Source organism: Cynocephalus volans, chromosome 5, assembly GCF_027409185.1.
Source record: "Cynocephalus volans isolate mCynVol1 chromosome 5, mCynVol1.pri, whole genome shotgun sequence".
NCBI classification, from domain to species: Eukaryota; Metazoa; Chordata; class Mammalia; order Dermoptera; family Cynocephalidae; genus Cynocephalus; species Cynocephalus volans.
This window is the reverse complement of record NC_084464.1, coordinates 110782966-110805979: the sequence shown is the minus strand read 5'-3', so window position 1 is coordinate 110805979 and position 23014 is coordinate 110782966. Positions and strand designations below refer to the sequence as shown.

General features: G+C 33.1%; 1 protein-coding gene across 3 annotated transcripts in view; it reads right to left on the bottom strand.

The window, feature by feature from the left end:
* AFG1L (AFG1 like ATPase) overlaps positions 1-23014 on the bottom strand; it is a 184725-nt gene that overhangs the window by 69578 nt on the left and 92133 nt on the right. For all 3 annotated transcript variants that reach the window (XM_063097573.1, XM_063097575.1, XM_063097574.1), the window contains one exon: positions 15058-15116. In XM_063097573.1, coding sequence (XP_062953643.1) covers positions 15058-15116 — 59 coding nt within the window. The remainder of the gene's footprint in view (positions 1-15057; positions 15117-23014) is intronic.

The window sequence follows — 23014 nt, the reverse complement described above, 5'->3', positions numbered from 1 at the left end:
TTAGTATCCTATAACTTTAGATAGACAAAAGCTAAATTCACTATAGCAAAAAAAGATTTCTTGGATATCTTGAAGCCTTAAAAAACTTGGCCAAACTATTGTTCAGTGTGCACACAGTTTGTGTCTTCATGCTCAGATGTTGTTGAAACAGCAGACTTAAAAGAAATAATGTCAATGAATCCTACCAAGCACTATACATGACCTCTGGGGTAATTAGCAATCATTCAAAAGCAACAAGACTAAAATGTTCTATTCTTTATTACTGTCAGCTCTTATCTTGATCAGCATTTTAATAAAGATGGTTCGTTTCTAAGACAGTTTCATGAATCAGTCATAATTACATTCTGACATGCAGTGAATAGTAAAGCAAAACTAAATATCACTTCATCAACCTTTCTAACCTTTATGCAAGTATTAACTGTAAATAATTTTTACACAATCCTACAACAGAAAATCTGCATATTTCTTAGCTTTGTACATACTCTACCCCAAACGAATTTCCTGTGACCTATACCTGAAAAACACAATCAGCCATAATTATCCAGTTTTGTGAGATGTTCAGGTGCTGCCTTTCAGAGTTCAAATCAACTTCAAGTATAAAAGGCTACTTTATTCTACAAATGGCACAATATGCAAAATGGGTTAAGTAGCCAAAAGCATCTCAGAGCATTGTGGCTCGAAAGAAGTCTATCCAGAATCAAAACGTCATAAAAAAAAAAAAAGTACACTAAAGCAAAGCAACACTTATAAAAATAGATTCATAGATTACACATTAAGCAATGGATCACTGATGACTATTGCAGAAAGTCTTATAATTAAATATGTTAAAATAAGAATATTAATTAGAAGAAAATCTGAGCACTTAAGTATGTGAAGGGCAGCTTTTTCTTTAAATGTAATTCCAAAATAGTTGATGGAAGAGGTTGAAAAGTTATCAGAAATATAAAACTTACTTAAAGATACTATTCTGATATTGAGGCAAATTGTTTCAGCTCCCACCCCCCCGACTCCCCAGCAAAATACCTGATTTACTTTAGAATTTTAAAATAGCTAATTTCTCCTTTTGCTGAGGAATAGTTTTCTTAAATGTTTTAGATAGTCACGGTGAGCATAACAGGTACTGCATTTTAGGCAATTTATTGTTTCAGTTCTCTCAGAAAACTTCAAAATAAATGCAGTGCTTTCTCAAGAATAATTTATTGTCTCCCCAGTAGTGGATATAGGATAAATGGACTATTTTGGACACAGACCTAGGTTCTCAAGTTTATATTTCAACTATGTCTCTCAAAGTTTACAGTAAATCTATTGAGTACAATTTTTAACCAAACTGATTTCCATTTAAAAACTTAAATACTGTGAAATAGCAACATAACATTTTACTGTGTAATTTCAATTTGAACATGAGTTCTTTCCAAAAACCAATCTAAAATTATTTATTATATGTTTTTTCTTATACATTGTATTATAAAACAACCTTATTAGAACGTTACTGATTGGAAGGCAAAAAGCAATATATGAGGATACTTCAAAAAGTTCGTGGAAAAACAGAATTAAAAGATAATATAAATCTTTCCATGAACTTTTTGAAGTACTCTCATATATAGCAAACATCTTTTTCATATAGCATTAAAAATACAAAAAATGCATGTCTTTTATGTAATAATTTTTGTTTAACTTTTCTATTTAGCTTTCTTGAGCATTGTTCCTTTTTCTTATTGGAGGTGCAAGCAAAGAAGGAAAAAGACATTTTGATTTAAGAAAACAGATTTCCCAGAAAGAAAAAAAACTGTGATTAAGATTTAAACAAAAGCTAAAGATGGCTTCCTCTGAGCCCTGATGAGGTCCGCTACCTCATTAAGAACAACTGAAAACTTGTGATGCATTTTGTTTCAAGAGAATCCAAAAGTCTTTCGTATAAAGCAGACGGGGGCGGGGTGCAGGGTCCATTCACTCTTTCTGTATCACAACCATTATGTAAAAAGCATAAAACACTGCCTTTATGCTGCCAAGCCACAATGACTCTTCCTACATCAAAGGATTTTCACCACTAGGGTTTTTTCTTCAAAATTTATTCAAGCTAAGGGCAGAGAGACAACGATTCATACACGCTAATTACACCTAATTATCTACTCCCTTTTCTGACCAGCTTCGGCCAGTGTTATTTGCTATCTGGATTTCTCACAACCTCCCTTTGCCCTGTCCATCCAGCCCAACAGTGAAGGCTTTGAAGCAAACAGTTGTGGCTTTTTAGAGTTTCCTCAATATAGAGTTCAAGCAAATTAAATAATGATTCTGTTAGTTTTGACACATTTATGCGTTAAATATGAGGACCTCTTGGTTAATTTGGCAAATTCCTCACATCTCTTCATGGTTGGAATCATAGTAACACCCTCTCTTACAGGAGCGTCTCCTCATGCTTTCTTTTCATGATCTAAATGAAATGTTTATTGGATTAAAGTTCTTCTCTGCAGACCTCCATGGTGGCCTATGACAAAGAGCTTAAAAGTTCTATTAATTGGCTTGAGTTTTCAGGGAGGGGAAAGGGAGAATTTTATTTCACATTACATCACTAGCCAAGAGAACTGCCACACGTAATTAAACTAATTTATCTCATGATTCAAAGAATCAACTAATTCATATTTAAGACACTTCCTTTAAACCATTTTTGTCATCAAAGAATTGATTTCTTGTAATTTAACTAAAAATAGCTATTTATTATTCTATCAGAACTGAATTCAAGTCCTAAACAGTATACATTTTACATGTTGTCAACAGCTTATTGTATTTCCATTAAATATAAATATATAATTTATATATTTCATGAGAAATCTTCATTTGCATTTTATACAAGACAATTACATAGATTTTATAAGGCATACACTCAAAATTACTTCTCCATAAGTAGGCCCTGACTAACACAAGGTCTACATTCTGGTATGAAGATGAACAAGAATTACATTTTAAATCCACATCACAACAATTTTTATCCTAAATATTTATTAATTTCAGGGACACAGCACAAAAACACCATTACAAATAAAGCTTAATGCCTGTTACTGTGGCCCACTTTCTTAAATATATTTTCTCAAACATATATGATTTAGGTTAATTTATGAAAATATCTTGGGTAGATTTCTTTAATTTATTTAGTCCAAAACTTGATAATTATGGAAATATCTTACAAGTCAAATGGTTGTTTTTGTATTGTAAAATTTAAATACTAGAATTCAAATTAACACTTTAATGGTTTGTGGGGGAAATCTACAACTCTTTTCAATTCAGGAGTTCAGTCTGCTACTTTTGTACTGTCTTTTGTTTCTTTCAATCTTAAGTATTAAAAAGCCAACTCATAAAAAAAAAAAAGCCAACTCATAAGTAAAGACATTATCACACTAACAAAGGGTTAATCCCTGCGCGGCTGACTCAGGTGACAACACAGTAGAGGTCAGCGAGGCTGATACTGACTGCAAAGGTTGATTCTGATTATTTAGCACCCTGAAAGCTCTAGGATTGAAAGTTATAATGAACAAACTGACAAATCAATTTCATAAATGAAATGACAATTGTGGCAACAAAAAACAGCAAATATACAGTTATTTAGCAAGTCTAGAAATCCTAATGCGGGTGGCTGGACAAAGGCTGAACATTGAAGCATTTCATCTAAGGGTTATAAACAATTTTCTGAAGTTTTTAACTGGAGATCACGCTATGGGAACATTCTCAGAGTTCACTATCAGGATAAGACTCCTTGAGAAAAATTTCTCAGGAATTTCATCTAAGAGTTATAAATAATTTTTCTAAAGTTTGTAACTGGAGATCACACTATGAGAATATTCTCTAAGAGTTCATTATCAGGATAAGATTCCCTGGAAAAAAATTTCTCAGGAAACAAAAATATAAAGGCTAATATATAGCTTGATGGTTTTTTTTAAGTTTTATATAAAGGATTACAATTGTCAAGAAACATTAACAACCAAGAAGAAGATATGAAGTCATTACCTGAACATTAAACAAATATTACAAAAGTAATGATAATAGAATGGTTACTACTTCAGATTATAAAGTATTTTTATGTGCTGCATATTTAACAAAAATGTTAAATCAAATCAGATTATGATGCTTTCCAAATGGCCAACTCTTTATCAGGAAAAAGAAAATTCATATTTATAAGAGTTAATGCTAGAATCTTATTTTTCTCTAGTTTCATCATCTAACTGAAATTCATCAAAGAGAAAATTATATTGTAAAATGCCTTGATTATTTTTCACCAGCTTACAGTTATTATTTCAGTAATCTACTAATCATCTACCATTTAATTTTAACTAGAATAAAAAACTTAAGCAAGAAGATAGCTTACTAAACTGTCATTGTGAATGAGAATTAAAGTACTAAATTATTTATATTAGAATCTATCACTGTGTGGCAAAAACACTACATACAATTTTACATAGGAACATTTCTCATGGGGAGATTTTTTAGATTTGTTCATACTGTTAAACTAATTAAGAAAATCACAAAAAGAAAATTAAAGAAATTCACAATGAAAAATTGTTTTAACTTTAAAACTCATGAAGAGCATTTATCTCTTTTAGGGCTCATTATAGAATGAACCAAAAAAAAGTGGTTTATGAAAGTGTAAGTGATAAAGTGAACAGACAGATGTTTAGCCAAATATAAAACACCTGTCTAATATATAATGAATTGTTAAAACTTGATCAAATGAGAATAGCAGTGCTTGCCAGCCAACCCATCTTCAGGAAGGCCAATAATAGCAGTTCCATTTAAATTAACCTGAGAAACTATTCTTCTGATCAAAATATCAATTAATCCTCTTTTCTTTTTTATCACAATAATTTTAAATAATGTTTACAATGCAGTGAGATTATGTTCAATGAATATTATTCAGTGACTGCACATTTACAACATGCTATTTTTTTAAAAAATACATGAAATTAAAGATATTTGTAAGAAAGCTGATCCTAACAAAGCTGATATTTCTCAAGTTACTGAATTATTTTAAAAAGATTGATATTTGACTACCCTCTTGGCTTTTGGTTCACAAAGCTTCCTCCTTTCAGTCAACCATTTATCTAGCAAGCTCTTGAAATGCCACTTTCTCCAAGACCTACTAATGAGTCTATGCTGACACATTATTCCCATCACATAAAACAAATCAGTTTACAGAAAAAAATGTGCTACTTATATACATTGTTTTAAATAGTAGTTTGTTCTTTGCATGTTGTATAGACCAGTGGTCAGCAAGCTTTTTCCGTAAAGGCTCACATATTAAATATTTTAGGCTTTGAAGGCCATAACTCTCTGCTGCAGCTACTCAACTCTGCCACTGTAGTATGAAAAGAGCCATAAACAATACATAACAAATAAGCATTAGGTACTTCAATAAAACCTTAATTACAAGAACAGGCAGCAGGCCAGATCTGGCCACTGGCTATAGTTTTGTCAAACCCAGTAAAGATTATCATAGGTTACTGCAAAATACTGCATTTCAGAGGCTGAGAGGGATACACTTAATTTTATAGAATGGGTGCTATATAGATACCAACAAATGCTTTCACAATTAGATTTGTTCTACACTTTAAAAGAATTACCTAAGTTTTATTAATATCACAACAAAGATTCTTCAAGAATAAATCGGCAAGAGGTAGTGGGATCACTGCCCACATTCTCAATCAGAGAAAAAAAAAGAAATCAGTAAAATCAGGATACTATGTCATCTGGTAAGAAAAAATTTCAAGTTAAAGTACAGACTCACTGAAGCAGGTACAATCATTATAATATTAATCATCTTTTTATATAAATAAGGGAATATTAACTACCAGTTTTTTAAAAATTTACATATAATACAAAACATATGTTGCTTTGGGGGAGAAAAAAAATCTGAGTTTTAAATAAATCTCCACTGGCTAGCCACCAAAATAAATAAATAGAAAATAAATCTGCAAGCCTCAAGTAAACAGGAAAATAATGATAGTTTTTTTTTTTTTAATGAAAATCTCAATGAACTGATTACTAACTACAAAATTTTTAATTTACAATTCTCACACTTCTATGTCTCTTCCCTCCATTATAAATGCCCTTTCCCACTTTGTCTAGTGATTTTTGTCTTTTAGGTCTCAATTTAAGCATCATCTGCTCTTTGGAAATACTCCTGACATGTGACACCTCCTCCACTCAAACTGCCAGTGTGGGTCGGAACCCCTTTTCTATACTCTAACATCCTGTAGTTAACTCAAGTACAGAAGTTCTCACATGATATGATAAAAGATTTTATTGTCTGATTTATACACCAGAATAAGACAATGTTTAATCAGATTCAGTGACCCCCATCCATCTTTTCTTACCATAATATCCCCGTTTATAAGTTATTAACTTTAGTGGTACGATATCTTAAAGTAGTTTGTTCTGAAAGCTTCATGAGGACTATAATTTCTAAATTATCATATATCCAAAAATATATATCTGTGGGCTTAGATGTACATGATAGTCTAGCTGACCATATGTCACATATTTTTAACTTTAATATAGTAAAAACTATTTTATTATATTATACAATAGCACCTACTTGTAGTGAACAAGTCTCAGACCAGCTTGATTTTTTCCCATTGATTTTCCTTTTATGTGATTACAAGATTATTTCATTATTCTTGAAGTTTAGTTATGCATCAGAAAAATGCATTATTCTTGATGAAGTTAGGGAAATATACAATGAATACTTTACTTTCAATCCAACTTTATGTCATGAACGTTTCCTTCTATTTTATCGTTATGTGAATATATGATCCCTGCTGTCTGGTTTTGATTTCTAGCATTTCCTCTGTAATAGTTTTTAATCTCTAATTATTCCAGCTTCATTTTGTGTGATTTTTCATAAGTCTGGTCTCTTTATCACTGATTTTATTTTCAGCAGTGTTAATACTATAATTTGCTTTTTCTAAGATGCCTTTCATTTTTTCAATGGGTCAACTCTCAGTCTGTTTTCTTAGCTCTACGAGCTCACTTTTCATTTAATCTTTTAGTTATTTCATCTCTGATTTCCTATTTCACCAGTCTTATATCTTCTTTAATTTTTCTTTAAATATAGAACTTTTAGCTAAAAAATTCTCCCGTTCCCTGAGATAGTTCTTCTTCCAAAGTATATTCATCACGTGCTTTTACTTGTTCACATCTACCTCTTCACCCTGCTCCTGCTGTTCCTTCTTATGCCAGCTACTCCATATCTTTTTATAATGACCTCTATAGATAGAACCCATGTTCAATCCATTTTGCTTTTTGCTGATTTGTCAACTTTGATTATGGGTAGTCCCATCTAGGTCTGCTGATTTCCTAAAAGTAGGCTAAATTTACCTGTTACAAAATGGTTTTTATTATAAAGATAATAAAAGATCATTCCAGAAATCTTAGAAATGTCTAAAAGAGAAAATTAAAATCACCCATGATCTTATTATTTAGAAATATGTTCAATTAACACCTTTTTTTCAGCATTTTTTCATGCATGTATATTAGTTCCACAGTTAAGATAACAGGTATACGCTCGCATCATATTTTTTCTCTTAAATTATCTGTGAGCAATATTCTACATTATCAAAACCTTTTAGAAGATGTCATTCCAAATAATTATGGTATATCCTCTCATGTGACTTCATGATGATTTACTTAACTGTTCCTCTAAACATGTGAGAGAAAGATATAACAAAATCTCTGTGCCTATCACTGCTTTTTTATAGTTAACCTCATTTATATTTTTGTATGTATGGTAAACATGGCTTTGAGTTCCTGAATTACAAAAAACGAACAAATAAACAAAAAAACCTACCTTCTTTTTCTTTATAACTAAAAACTAAGAAAGAGACTTATGCTGTTTGTCAAAACAGAACAGTTGGAACTGCATTTTGCCCTCCTCCTATAAATCACTAAAACACTGGACAAAACATGTGAAACGGCTGATACCAGACATTACGCAATGGGTAGCAAAAGACAGCAATCCCTGAGAAAAGAGAAATAAATCAGGCAAGCAAGAACTACATTCTCCCTGGCTTTCTATATAGAGGCAGTTTTTAAACTGCAGCACAGCAATCTAAATGAGCTAAGCAGACAGTTATCAGAGTTTTGGGAAGCTGAAGCAGTTGGCATTTGCACAGTTCGATACGGGAGGAAGCTATGCAGAAAAAGAGATACAAATACCTACACAGGAAATGTCTATAATCTTTGGCTGAATAATAAATTGCACATGCATAGGATGAAAACCCACGAGACTGAGCAAAGAACAATCCACACAAAGCTGGCAGAAACAAGCATTCTGAACAGCCAAAGTAGAAAGAATTCAATGAACACCAAAAGGATTCAGTAGAGAACCTAGGAGGGTCATACCTAGAAGAAGGGCTAAAACAGACATAGAGTAAAGGCTAATCTAGATACACTCTAACAAAGCGTAAAAACAAGTCTCAAAAGGATCAAGCTGATTTTCAAGAAACTTAACCACTTCCAAAATAGAATTCAATACACTTAAAGGAAGTAACAGAGACTCAATGTAATAATCACTATGTCCAGCATCCAGTCATAAATTACTAGACTTGCAGAGAAGCACAAAATTAGGACTCAAAACCAGGTAAAAAATCAGACCATAAATAAAAAACCTGAAATGACAGTGATGATGGAATTAGCAGGCAAGGATTTTTAACAAGCTGACTTCTGCTTCTGGGAAGATGGAGATGTACTTTTCCCTATTCCTCTTGCTATGCACAACTTAAAACCCTAGAAATTATATATAAAGTAAACATATGAAGACCCTGAAAAGTGGGAAGAAGAAAGAATACCTAGGGAAACTCAAGGCCCAAGGAACAGCAGGATGGTGAGTTCCCTGGGTTTTTGTTGTTGTTGTTTGACTCAGATATCTCAGACTGGGAGTTGAAGAAGCCAGCAACCCAGAAATGCCAATGGACACAGACAAAAGAGGCCTCAACAAAAATCTGCTCTCTTTAGTCAAATGACCAGGAAAAGGGCAATTTAACAAAAGAGAAAACTTTTAGACAATAACTGTTCTATAACTGTTCTACTGAAGAAAACACCACAGAGAAAAACTGTGGCACTACCCCCCACCCATGCCAGAAAAAGCTGAGTGGAGCCTAGAATTCTATCTTTACAAGGCTGTAATGAGGCACACCAACACCACTGCCAGGGTAATGTCAGAGAAGGCCAAGTAGGAGCTGGAATTTTCATCCCAGCTATCCAGTAATGAGCATTCCCCTCCCCCATGACACAGTGGAGATCACATAGGAAGTCAGAACCCCCTTGCCAGCAGTAACAGGGAACAAAGAGCACACCCACCTCAGGTGTCAATAGAGCTGGATTGCAACCTATATCTGGTAGTAAATGGAGAAATTCCTCACCTTCTCCTGCCAGAATAGTGTCCAAAAAAGCCAGCTAATTTAAATAAGAAAATTTAAATAAGATCCACAAAGAAGATAAAAATATTAAAAACAAACATATGAAAAGATACTCAACATCACTAATCATTTGGGAAATGCACATCAAAACCACAATGAAATACGACTTCACACCCATTAGGATGGCTACTATAAAATTTTTTTTTAAGTAGGAAAAAGAAAATAGCAAGTGTTGGCAAGAATGTGAAAAAACTGGAACCCTTGTGCATTGCTGGTGGGAATATAAAATGGCGCAGCCACTATGGGAAACAGTATGGCAGTTCCTCAAAAAATTAAACATATAATTACCATATGATCCAGCAATTCCACTTCTGGGTAAATACACAAAAGAGTTGAAAGCAGGGACTCAAACAGATATTTGTACATAAACGTTCACAGCTGCATTATTCACAATAGCTGAAAGGTGGAAACAACCCAAATGTCCATTGACAGATGAATGGATAAACAAAATGTGGTATATAAACACAATGGAGCATTATTATGTCATAAAAAAGGAATGGAATTCTGGCACATGGCTACAACATGAGTAAACCCTGAAGACATCACGCTAAGTGAAATAAGCCAGACACAAAAGGACAAATAAATAATTTCACTTACATCAGGTACCAAAAAAGAGACAGATTCATACAGGCAGAAACTAGATTGGTGGTCACCAGAAGCTGGTAGAGGAGAAGAATAGGTGTTTATCATTTAATAACTGTAGAGTTTCAGTTTGGTGAGACAAAAAGTTCTGGAGATGGATGGTAGTAATTGCACAACAATGTGAAAGTACTTAATACCATTGAACTGAACACCTACAACTGGTTAAAACAGTAATTTTACATTACGTATATTTTACTACAATGAAAAATGTATTAAAAAATAAGATCCAAAGTCTCATGACAAATTAGGAAAATGTCCAAGTTTCAATCGAAAATCACTCATACCCAAAACCAGGAAGATCTCAAAGTAAATTCAAAAAGACAATCAAGACAAAAGAGCTAAGTAGGCATTTCTCTAAGGAAGATATACAAATGGCCAACAGACATATGAAAAAATGCTCAACATCACTCAGCATCCGGGAAATGCAAATCAAAACCACATTGAGATACCATCTAACCCCAGTTAGGATGGCTAAAATCCAAAAGACTATGAACGATAAATGCTGGCGAGGCTGCGGAGAAAAAGGAACTCTCATACATTGTTGGTGGGACTGCAAAATGGTGCAGCCTCTATGGAAAATGGTATGGAGGTTCCTCAAACAATTCCAGATAGATCTACCATACGACCCAGCTATCCCACTGTTGGGAATATACCCAGAAGAATGGAAATCATCAAGTCGAAGGTATACCTGTTTCCCAATGTTCATCGCAGCCCTCTTTACAATAGCCAAGAGTTGGAACCAGCCCAAATGCCCATCATCGGATGAGTGGATACGGAAAATGTGGTACATCTACACAATGGAATACTACTCAGCTATAAAAACGAATGAAATACTGCCATTTGCAACAACATGGATGGACCTTGAGAGAATTATATTAAGTGAAACAAGTCAGGCACAGAAAGAGAAATACCACATGTTCTCACTTATTGGTGGGAGCTAAAAATTAATATATAAATTCACACACACACACACACACACACACACACACAGACACACACACACATACACGCACACAAACCGGGGGGGGGGGGGGAAGAAGATATAACAACCACAATTATTTGAAGTTGATATGACAAGCAAACAGAAAGGACATTGTTGGGGGGGAGGGGGGGAGGGAGAAGGGAGGGAGGTTTTGGTGATGGGGAGCAATAATCAGCCACAATGTATATCGACAAAATAAAATTTAAAAAAAAATAATAATAAATAAATAAATAAAATAAATAAATAAATAAATAAATAAATAAAGACAATCAAAAGATGACAATGTAAAGATAACAGAGATGTTAGAATTATCTGATAAAGATTTTAAAGCCGTTATAATAAAAATGCTTCAACAGGCAGTTACAAGTATGCTTGAAATAAAGGAGCATTATTGCTTAATGATTTTTAAAAGTTCCATTCACAAGCAATATTTAATCATTTTAAGCTGTTACGCAACTTGTAACATAGTCTCCAAATATGTAAGGCAAATGACAGAATTACAGGAGGAACAGATGAATTCAAAGTCAGTGGGAGATGTTTTCCATAAGTTTCTCAAACTGATGGGAAAAAATATAAGAATAAAGATTCAAACAGCATAATTAACAAACTTAACCATATATATATATGGTTAAGTTTGTTAATATATATATATATCTCACAATTCATAACAATTGGAGAGTGCTCACTATTTTAAAGAGAACTGAGAATATTTACAAAAATTGTTTACATGTTGGTCCATAAGACAAGTTTCAACAGATTTGAAAGACTCAAGTCACACAGAGCATATTCTCTGACCACGATGCAATCAAGCATTTGTGAAGAAAACGATAACAAAAGAATAAATAGAAAATCCACATATGCTTGGAAATAAAGAAAGAAACTTTTAGACAGCCCATGGGTTAAAGAAATCACAATGAAAATTAGACAATATTTTGAACTCAAGGATAATGAAAATACCAAATACCAAAACTTCACAGATGTAATTAAAGCAGTATTTATAGGGAAATATATAACCTTAAATACATTTAGCATAGGAAGGTTGAAATGAGAAAAATTCATCTCAGTAAATTAGAAAAAGAACAGCAGAATAAACTCAAAGGAAGTGTAAGTAAGAGCATAACAGTAACCTCCCTATTTAAAAGACAGTGGAGATTATACATAAGAGTTTGTTTTGTCTTATTTTTATTTGCTTTGCTTTGCTTTCTTACAAGGGGTTGGTCTAGGAAGGCCATCTAGAGGAAATGTTCCGGAGTATTTTCTATATCCTCTCCAGTCCTGTGGCTTTTCTTTTCTTTCTTTTTAAAAAAAAATTGTGGTAAATATACATAACATAAAATTTACCATTTTTACCATTAAGTACATTTGCAATGTTGTGCAACCATCACCACTCTCCGTTTCCAGGACTTTTTCATTATCACGAACATAAACTCTGTATCCATTAACAATAACGATCCATTCCTCCTTCCTCTCAGTCCCTGGTAAACTTTGTTCTACTTCCTGTCTCTGTGAATCGTCTTTTCTAGGTACCTCATATAAGGGAATCATATATTTGTCCTTTTGTGCCTGGCATATTTCACTTAGCACAATGTTTTCAAGGTTTATCCTCATTATGGCATGTATCAGAATTTAATTCCTTTTTACAGCAGAATAATATTCTGTTGTATGGATATACCACATTTCTTTTATTTATCAGTTGACGGAACTAAGACTTTTAATAGCATATTAGTCCTCCTCCTCATTCCTACTATCTCATGAAAATATTGTTTACTAAGAACTTATAAGTGGTTTTTGTTATTTTCCAATATCCTAAGCAACAAATCACAAGCTTCTGTGATGAACTACAAACTTGTTATCATTGGATTATAGAGAACATAAAGAAAAAATTGATTTTACAATGTACTTTTTCCTCAATAAATTTCTATCTTGTTTCCAATCTCTTTTTATTGAACTAAGACTCTCTATTCATTTGAAGGTTAACTTCTGCTATACATTTCTCTCAGTTGGGCTACAATGAAGGAGTAACACTAGCATCAGTGAATAGGGAAAATGTCATTTAACTTCATATGAAACAACCTTTCCATACAAAGGAAACTTCATATGCTCAGACAGAAAAGCTCCAGAGAAACCAGCTCTAGTTTTCATTTCATTGGGCTGATGTTTTGTAATAGGTAAAAAATCTTTTGAATAAATTAGACATTTTAGATCTTTTCTCATGCAATACGGTATTTAGTTTCCCGGAAATTTCAGTTCATGTTCAATTTCAAATTGTGGATTATTCATCTCTGGTTTTCCTTCCCCTTCAAAAAGAAAAAAAAAAAACTTAAGGATGGGAAAGGGAAAGGAAATTAAGTTTAATCTGGTCAGTTTATTTGCCTATTAATAATGCTGTTTTATATTGAAATATGACAAATTACTGGCCAAAAAACAAAAAAAGTACAGCTACAAAGTTCCCTGAGAGCCTCTTAACTTGTTTCATTCTGTGAGTCTTCTCTTTTTATATTTTGAGTATTTTATGCTATACAAAGACACTATTTTTAGCACCTACTTTTCTTAACTTTCCTGTTAATATTTTGGTGTCTGTGTACACCATATTACTTTGGATTCTTAGCGTGAAGAAAACACTGCAAATCTACCTTCTCCCCAAGTGCAAAACATGAATATAAACGAAAAAAAATTACTAACGGCATAAATCTTCCAAGAGTACTTTTCCTTAGATCTATAAATAGCTCAGAGAAATTAAAATCCTTGGGAACCCAAAATTGGTCAAGGAAACAGATGTTTGAATTGTCCTAAGTACAGCATAGAGAGTAAAGTTTGGCACCAACAGTAATTCCAAATAAAGTATATGTCAAAAAGATTATCTGAATGTATCTTTAGAATATTTAAACAAAATATTTTTCATTCCTCCTTCTTGATAAGAATTTTTGAGGTTTTAGTTTAAAAAAAAAAAAAAAAAAAAAACAACGTTAGGGGCTGGCCAGTTAGCCCAGTTGGCTAGAGAAAGGTATTACAACACCAAGGTCAAGGGTTCAGATCCCCGTACCAGCCAGCCATTAAAAAAAAAAAAAAAGTACAATTTTATTATCCTTTTTTCAGATACGATGATATGGACTGGGAAAAAACATATACCTAAAATTATGGGAATTACGTTTTGACACATAATTATGCTTTTTCTGGTACTTACTACATATTTTGCTTTCTGTTACAGATATTTGCATGCATTTTACATCCTCAACTGGATTATAAATGACTTACAAGCAAGAAGCAGCCTATTTCATAATTATATTATCCGTTATGTCCAATGGAGCACTTTGCACATAGTAGGTTCTCAGTAAATACTGGTAGAATGTGAAATTATTGAATAATCATGTAAAAAATTACTTAAAATTAACAGTAAAAAAGGCTATTTTATTCTTAATCATATTGTAATGAAGACTATTTTAAACTCTACACAGTGATGATACACACAATATTTAAACTATTTATGTGCCTCAACTTGACATAATTTCATGATAACTTGATGGCAATCACATTTAAATATATTAGAATATTTTTGTAATAATGCTATTCTAGAATAGCAACTTTAATAGCTGGGAAAACATGTTAATAATGGCCATTAATCTGAAGGAAACAGGGAACATTAAACGTTTTTTCAAAAATAAATGTATAAGTTTAAACATTCCACTATAATATTTATGACCAAACCTGAAATTAAAATTTATAAAATGCAAACTACCAAATGTTTCAGTTAGAGAATAATTTAGACTATATTCTGTAATTTTTCCCATGTACACATGGATGAACACTACATAAAAAAGATTCTTTTCTCCTTTAGTGTCTTTGACTATTACTATCTAAATATCAAAATGAATTCTGCTGGAATACAAGACCAAGGCAATCCTATCGAAACCCTTGATTATCAATCAATATGATCTTAGTCAATGAACACAAATAAGTGATTTTCCTTACCTTCAGGACAGCTATGAACGGTACAAAGTTAGCTCTTTGGAGTCCATTTTTATAGAGATCTGAAAGAAAAAACTGGTATTAGCTTTTTACTTAGCCTAAATCATATTAGTTTATCTTTTAGTATGGCAAAAAAACTGTCTACTGATAAAAAAAATAAAATAAAATAAAGGAGCAAAAGAAACCAAAATTGATTTCTATTCAGGTACTGCACAAAATTCATTATAATTTTAATAAGAGAAAATAGTAATAGTAACAGAAAGAAGATCAAAAGGCATTCAATCAAATTAGCTATAAAGTGTAATGACAAGCATAAAAAATTTGGAAGACATTACTTCCAAAATTCTAAATTAATAACCTAACATAAGAAGACGATGTATTTAAAAGCACTAAATACCTGAATATATAGGTTTCTACTGGGAAAAGGATTGTATTCTCCTTTTCTCAGTCTATAATAAAAGTTCTCAGTAAAGAATTAAAAGTGCCAGTTGGTTCAGTTGGTTAGATCATGGCCCTGCAACACCAAGGTCAAGGGTTCTGATCCCCACACAGGCCAGCTGCCAAAAAAAAAAACTAAAAGTTTTGTAATAAGTTTAGCCTTTTTAGAAAAGACATAAGTAGACAGAACTGCTCATGTATTTGTATCAAGGTTACATATTTGACATCAAGATAAAGAAATGCTACTTCACTCAAAAACAAAATTGTGTAAAAATTAAAACTCCATTCTTAATAAACTGCAAATGTCCTGAAATTATATCATAAACAGGTAGTATTTATTGTCTTCGAAAGGTTTTTAAAAATATATGTATGTATCATGGTACATATATGTTTACATACATATTGTCAAGAAGAAATAGTGAAAACGGGAAACAAATTTTAAGCTTTGCGTATTGTTCTTTAAAAAGGGAGACTTGGAAAATTTTTTCAAGAGGTTGAAATTTTATTGCATACGAAACATTCCTTTTAAAAGTCACTATAAAGTTATAAGATTTTTTAAAAATAATAAAAATGGGCAAAGTAAAAAATTATCATTAAAAAACAAATTAGATTATGTCTTGATTTTTTTTTTTAAAGTATGGCACTATAGGATCTATATTTCCTTGTTTAGAGAAAATTTGATAAATATGATAGACTTCAACTGCCACATTTACTTATGGAAATAAAGTATGGTCATTAGGAAACATTTATTCTCTTTAGAGAAATATTCATCATAACATCATTACAGTGAAGACAGTATTTGCATAAGCTCTTTGGTTTAATTAAGGACTAAAGACTTCAATTCAGTTACATTTAAAATTTCTGTTTAGGGGTGTTGGGAAAATAGAATAGTCTGGTCAGGGCCCTCTCCTCAGGTCCAGCTGGGTATGATGGTTTTAGCACATCCTTTATAGGCAAATTTTGTGTGTGTGTGTGTATGTGTGTGGAGTTAGTGTACATGTGCGCCAATGTATCTTTTTAATTTTGTTGCTATACTTGTGGGGAGAGGGAGGGAGAGAGAGAGAGACGAGGAGGGGGAAGGAGGGGGAGGGAGAGAAAGAGACGGAGAGTTTAGTGAAGCAGGCAGGCAGGCATCTGACTTGGGCATCTGCCTGGCACAGCCATGCTTTCCAACCTCTGGCTCCAAGGACCTGTTTGCCAGTTACCTAGCTCACAGACCTGCATGTAAGGGGTCTGGGGACCCAGCCTGGCAGGTGAAGGGTTTGTGACCCAGTCTGGAACTGGCTTGAGGGGTCTGGGAACTCCAGACCCAGCCCTAGCTCAACAATTGGCCCAGTTGGCAGGATCACCGTCAGGGTAAAGTAGCTCTACAAGGGGTAACATAAAAGGTAAGAAAATGCTGGCCATGCTTTTAAGATTTCAAAATTCGGAATGAAATCTTTTCTTTCCTATAATCTATATTTCTAGTAAGTAAAATGGGTAAAATTCAGGAAATGGGTTTAAAGTTAAGTATATTTCTAGTCTTCCATAATTACCAAGTTGCTGGGGAAGGTGTGCAAAACTTTACTATATAGTAACAGTTGACAGCCATGATTGCCAAGAAGTGGTAAATTGAAAATAAGATAATTTTTTAAGCACATTCGATGTTTCTATCAGCTTTATTCATAATAACTAAAAACTTGAGCTTTGTTTGTAATAGCCAAAAAGGCACAAGGAAACTTTGAGGGGTGATGGAAATGTTCTCTATATTAATTGTGGTGGTGGTTTTACAGATGTTTGCATATGTCAATAGTTTTAAATTGTATCCTTTAAATATGTGTCATTTATTATACATAAAGACTTCTCATCAATAGAAACAGACCTAGGAATGACAAAAAATAAATTTAGACGACAAGAACATTAAAAGTTTTGTGTATTCAATGTGTTCAAACAGCTAGAGGAAAGATTATGTTAAATAGAGATTATACCTCAATAAATGACCATGTTAAATGTCAATTATACTTCAATAAACTTTTAAAATTTTATTAGAGAAAAACGTACACAACATTAGTGAATAACAAAAGAACACACATTCGAATTAAAACTAAGATATTACAATAATGAAAGTTTATGTTGAGGCAACCTTTTGGTCCTACTTATAGAATAACATCTTCTTTTTTTTTTGGACATAAAAGGGTTTGAGATGTAGCTTAACAAGCATTCACCTTTTAGAATGTTAATGACAATGAGAGATGCAAAGGCCCTCTTGTAATATTCTTGATTAAAAGATTTCCACTCATCAGCAAAGTTAAAGTAGAATAACAATGCCTTTAAGTCTTGAAGGCGTAATTTTTAAGAGAGTTAACTTTTTAAAAAAAAATCAGCTTTTACAAAGATACGCCATTTAAAACTTCAGGCTCTGAGAAGTGTTTTCTAAACACAATTCTGAACAGAAATCATTTGACTTGGAAACCTTTAGGTTTTTATAGGACACTTAGGTGAAAAAGGACTGTACTCATTAAATTGAAGAGTTTTTTGCAATTCAAATATTATGCTAATTATCAATGTGATAGATCTGTCTCCTGAAATGTTATTTAGCTACCAAAATTTTTAATATTAGTTAATTAATATTATTTTTCTTAGGCATACGATTTTATAATATATTTATATCAACATTTGTCACTGTTTACTAAATACTGTTTTAAAATTCAACAGTTCTTGCCTATGACTTTCTAACAATCTCTAAACAGAACTAAATGAACACTCTCAGTCATATAAGATAGAGCAGTGGATTTTTGGGCATTCATTGTGTAGAGAATGGTATGAAGACCTCTAAATTCTCCACAGTGAATAACTAAAATAACACAACAGATGAAATACATGCACAAAGGTAATTACAAGTACCTACACAAACACTTTGAAGATGCACATGGATATACAGATCTTTTCCTTAAAAATCCAAGTGTCAAAACCAAGAGGGTGAATAATGCTTCTTTATATATGCACATATCGATTTAGAGTAAGAAAAACTTTAGACAGGTAATTAATTAAAGGAAGTCTTCCTATAAATTAACACAAAATGATTATATGGTTTATGGAACCAATCTGATTTATCCTTCTAGGGGATTCTTATTTTATTATAGATTAAAAGAAAAGAACACCTTTAGACCATTTAAGTGGTAACAGCTACTTAGCTTCTTTTAAAAAACTAATTAACATTCAAACAATATTCTACTAAATCCGTAGATAATACAGCTAATTAAATTGTTCCTATATGATAGTATATTATAGTTTGATATTCAGTCCAACATACATTCATGAATTCCTGCTATATGTCTGCACTGAAATAAATGCTGAAGACAAAAGATAAACAGAAGGAGGAACTAAAATTTACAGAATACCTACAAGAAGCCAGGAAATTTGCTAGGCACTGTACACAAATCATAATAACCCTACAAAGTAAACATTTTTACCTTCACTTTATAGATAAATTTATATTCAGAGTTTTAAAAATCATATGCTGTTTTTCCAGCCAGTAACTGGTACACCTAGGATTAGAACCAAGAATTTTAATGATGCTAAAACTTATAGACTTTTTCAGAACAACACTGTGACCAGTGGGCCTATGACAACTGACAAACACAACCAGACCATAACCATGATACAATTTTAAAAGGGACACAATGTATAAAATAATACAGAGAGGTAAGAACGGCACTGGATTGCACAGAAAACATGAGCAAAGTGCCACCAAGCAGAAGGGTATTCTAGGCAGAAGAATCAGCATGAGCTTATGACTTTTCCTCCAATTCTTTTTCCAACACTAGACAATCTATTGCTCAAATGCCACATTCTCTATCAAGCCATCCTTGAATCCACGGTTGGTGGAGGACAGACTTTTCGAGTGGCCCTCCATGATCACCACACCCAGTGTTCACAGCTTTGTGTAAACATTGCACACCAGGAACAAAGCTATGTATGCCAGGTGTGGGGAAAATGAAGGGCCACTCTGAAAGTCTGTCCAACTTGAGGAGATAGATGCATGGGAGTCTAGGGAGGAAAAGGTAGCAGTTAAGAGTTCACAGGAGACAGTACCAGAGAAGAGAGAGCTGTCCAGTGAGACAGCCCTGGATATCAGCTGATGGCCCCAGTGGAGTCCTCAGATGAGTACTGATCAGCATATGTGTGTGAGGAAATTATCTGAAGGCAGGGAAAGAATCATCTTAAAGTATCAGAGGAAACCACCACTGAAGCTCACACATGACTGGGAATGGTGCCTGTTACCCCAAACAGATTTTAAAACCTCATAATTCATGGAACAATTAGGTAGAGAGTACTGAGAAGGGATTTGCTTCAGTAGAGTGAGGAAAATTAGTCCTAAACTAAATCTGGCTCTGGTCCTGCCACACAAAGCTTAAAAGCAATACCCAAGAGAATCACACTGTTTCTAAGAAAGAGAACACGCTCAAAGATAGTTATAGGAGTATGAAAATATCCAACACCCAACAAGGTAAAATTTACACGTCCAACATGAAATAAAAAATTACCAGGCATGCAAAGAAACAGGAAAATATGACCCACAGTGACTCATCAGCAGAAACAGACCTAGGAATGACAAAGATAATACAATAAATGTATAAGAGAAAAACATTAAGACTAGAAGTGGGAAGAGTGAGCATCCTTGCCTTGTTCTCGAGAGGGAAAGTGTTCAATATTTCATCATTAATTATGATGTTTACTGGGTTTGGGTAGATGATTTTTGGTAAATGCTCTTTTCCAGATTAAGGAAGTTCTTTTCTATTCCTAATTTTTTAAATAAATGTTATTTCTAGCATTTTATAATGAATGAATGTTGGATTTTGTCAAATGCCTTTCCTGCATCTATTGAAACAATCATATTTTTTTTTTCCTTTATTCTGTTAACATAGTGGACAACGTTGACTATCTTGAACTTTAAACCAACGTTGCATTCTTGGGATAAACCCTACATGGTCACAATAGATACCAGGTACTATAGGCCTTTAAAACAAACAAACAAAAAGACAATGGCAGAGAGCACAACCCTCCTATTAACTTTAAGAACTATTTCATTATCAAGTGTGAGTGGCTGAGGCTCAGCCAACAACAGCTTTCACTTCAACTCTAAAGGCTATCTTTGATCTTTTGTCTTTTGTAGTAATTTGAAAAACAGAAGGCATATTTAAAATTCTAAAATACATGGCTGTATATATCCCCCGTTATCTTATATCTGTAAACTCACCCCCCAAGGGGAACAAAATTATCGTTTATATCCAATACATTATACTGATTGGTTTTTCACATTTTTCTTCAATAAGTTCACATTAAGGTCTCTTTCCTTCAGGGGATTTATTTACTTTTTTCATCATTCTATTCTCTTTATTGTATTCCTACATTCTGGCAAAGCTTGTTAAGTTACTTTTCCTAGACCACTGATTTCACTTTCTGTAGTTTCAGTTCTATAGTTTAGTGCTTCTAATGCTGATTTTAACTAATTTAATTTTAATTAATTTAATCTTTTCTTATTTCATCTTTCTTTCATTTCAGCTGATCTCTCAGTAAAAAGTTTTCAGCTCAATCTGTTGTCTTCTCTCAGTTAAGATCTTCTGAATCACAGTCTATATTTTCCTGATTTTTAAAGAACACAAAACAGAAATTTCCTAAAACATTCTTTTCCTTGCTCTGGTAGATTACCTGTAAAAGGATGTTATTCTTCTGTCTTTTAAAAACTATATTTAATGCTGCAATATCTTTTATTTTTCCCATGCTAGGATATTTTGTTTATATAATATTGAACAAGAAGTGCTGTGTCTAACATTGATGCAACCCTGCAGTCAAGACATGCGGTTTTTACTTGTTCCCGCACTATCCACCTGGTTGTTCTCATGACCTGTCTGTCTGTACTGTAGTTCAGTGTTAAAAAATGATAACTGTCATCCTTGATTTGTTCATAACTGTTGTAAAAATGCCTCCACAGTTTCCCCACTAAGCATAATGCTGACTTTTGAACTGAGATACGTATATTTGGTAAAACATTAAGAAACTATCCACCTACTGATATTTTGTGAAGTAATTCTATTAAGAAACGATGTTGAATTTTGCCAAATGCTTTTTCAGCCTGTAAGATGATGACCATTGAATTTTTTTCTCCCTAGAAGTATTAAAATAGATCATGGGGCCCACCGGGGCTGATCCCTCCTCTGCAACCAGGCACGCCACCGCCACTGCCACTGCCACCTCCTGGGGTCTTGAGGCAGGAGCTGAGGGCCATCACCCCTGCCTGTAACCAGGCAAGGAACACACCAAAAACACCACTTCCACACGGGTGGCCCACCACAGCCACTTGACTGCATTGACACAAGGAGAGTCACTAGCAGAGACCAAAAAAAAAAGAGGATGTCTCTCTCCATAAAGCCCACTCCAGGATATCAGAAGAAGCATCTGCTTTATGATAAGAGTGCGGGACTTGAACACCCCTCTCTCAGCGCTGGACAGATCATCTAGGCAACAAATCAACAGAGAACCATTAATCTTTCAAAAGGAGAGAAGAAATTTAGGGTTATTAGAGGTGGTGGGGAAGGACAGGGAAATGGGCAAAGAATGGGTGAGGGGTATAAAGAATAAGTACAATTTGTAATAATGAATATACTAATAATATTGATTTGATCAACATACATTGCACACAGGTGATGGTAGTCAACACTGAACCCCCAAAGTATGTATAATCAATTATGCTTCAATAAAAAATAAATTTTAAAAAGTGTTAAAATGATAAATTACACTAATGTGTGTGTATGTATGTGTGCACAAGCGCACATAACTTTTAACCAACTTTCTAGTGATACCAAGACCTTTATTTATTATGGATATTCTGGCCTGTGTAAGAATCACATAATGTTGTCGCCTGATAATCTCATAAAAGCAGGATTATTTTTGACATTCTAATGCTACAATGCATTTTCATTATAATAAACAACAAATAAAAACCGGAAACTCCAGAGTTCATTGTTCTGACAGTTCTAGGTTCAGTCAACAAGGGACCTTTCCTTTTTAGCATTTTGTGTTGTGCTACCAAAGAAGCATGCTCTTTTCAATTTATGTAGTCTACTTCCCCATAAAAATGTATTCCAACTTGTGATTGAATAGATTTCTCAAGTTTAATTATTAAATTAATTCCAAATTTTTTATTAATTTAAACTACTAGTCTGTTATTAATTTATGTCAGAGTCTCCATGCGCTTAAATCGTGTTATATTATTTTTCCCTACTGGGATATTATAAAATTAACAAAATTTTATTTCAGAACCTAAAAAATGGGAGTCATCTATGTGAAATTTTAAGTGGTGGAGTTTTGTTTCTGGTTATTCCAATGACCTGACAGTATAATTCTGAAAATTAAAAATATGTCTATTTGTATTTGGGCATTAAAGTATTTGCCTAAATGACAAAATTGCTGAATGAATCATTTACCTGAGCTTTTTATTTATTTATTTATTTATTTTTTATTGAATCATAATTGATTATAC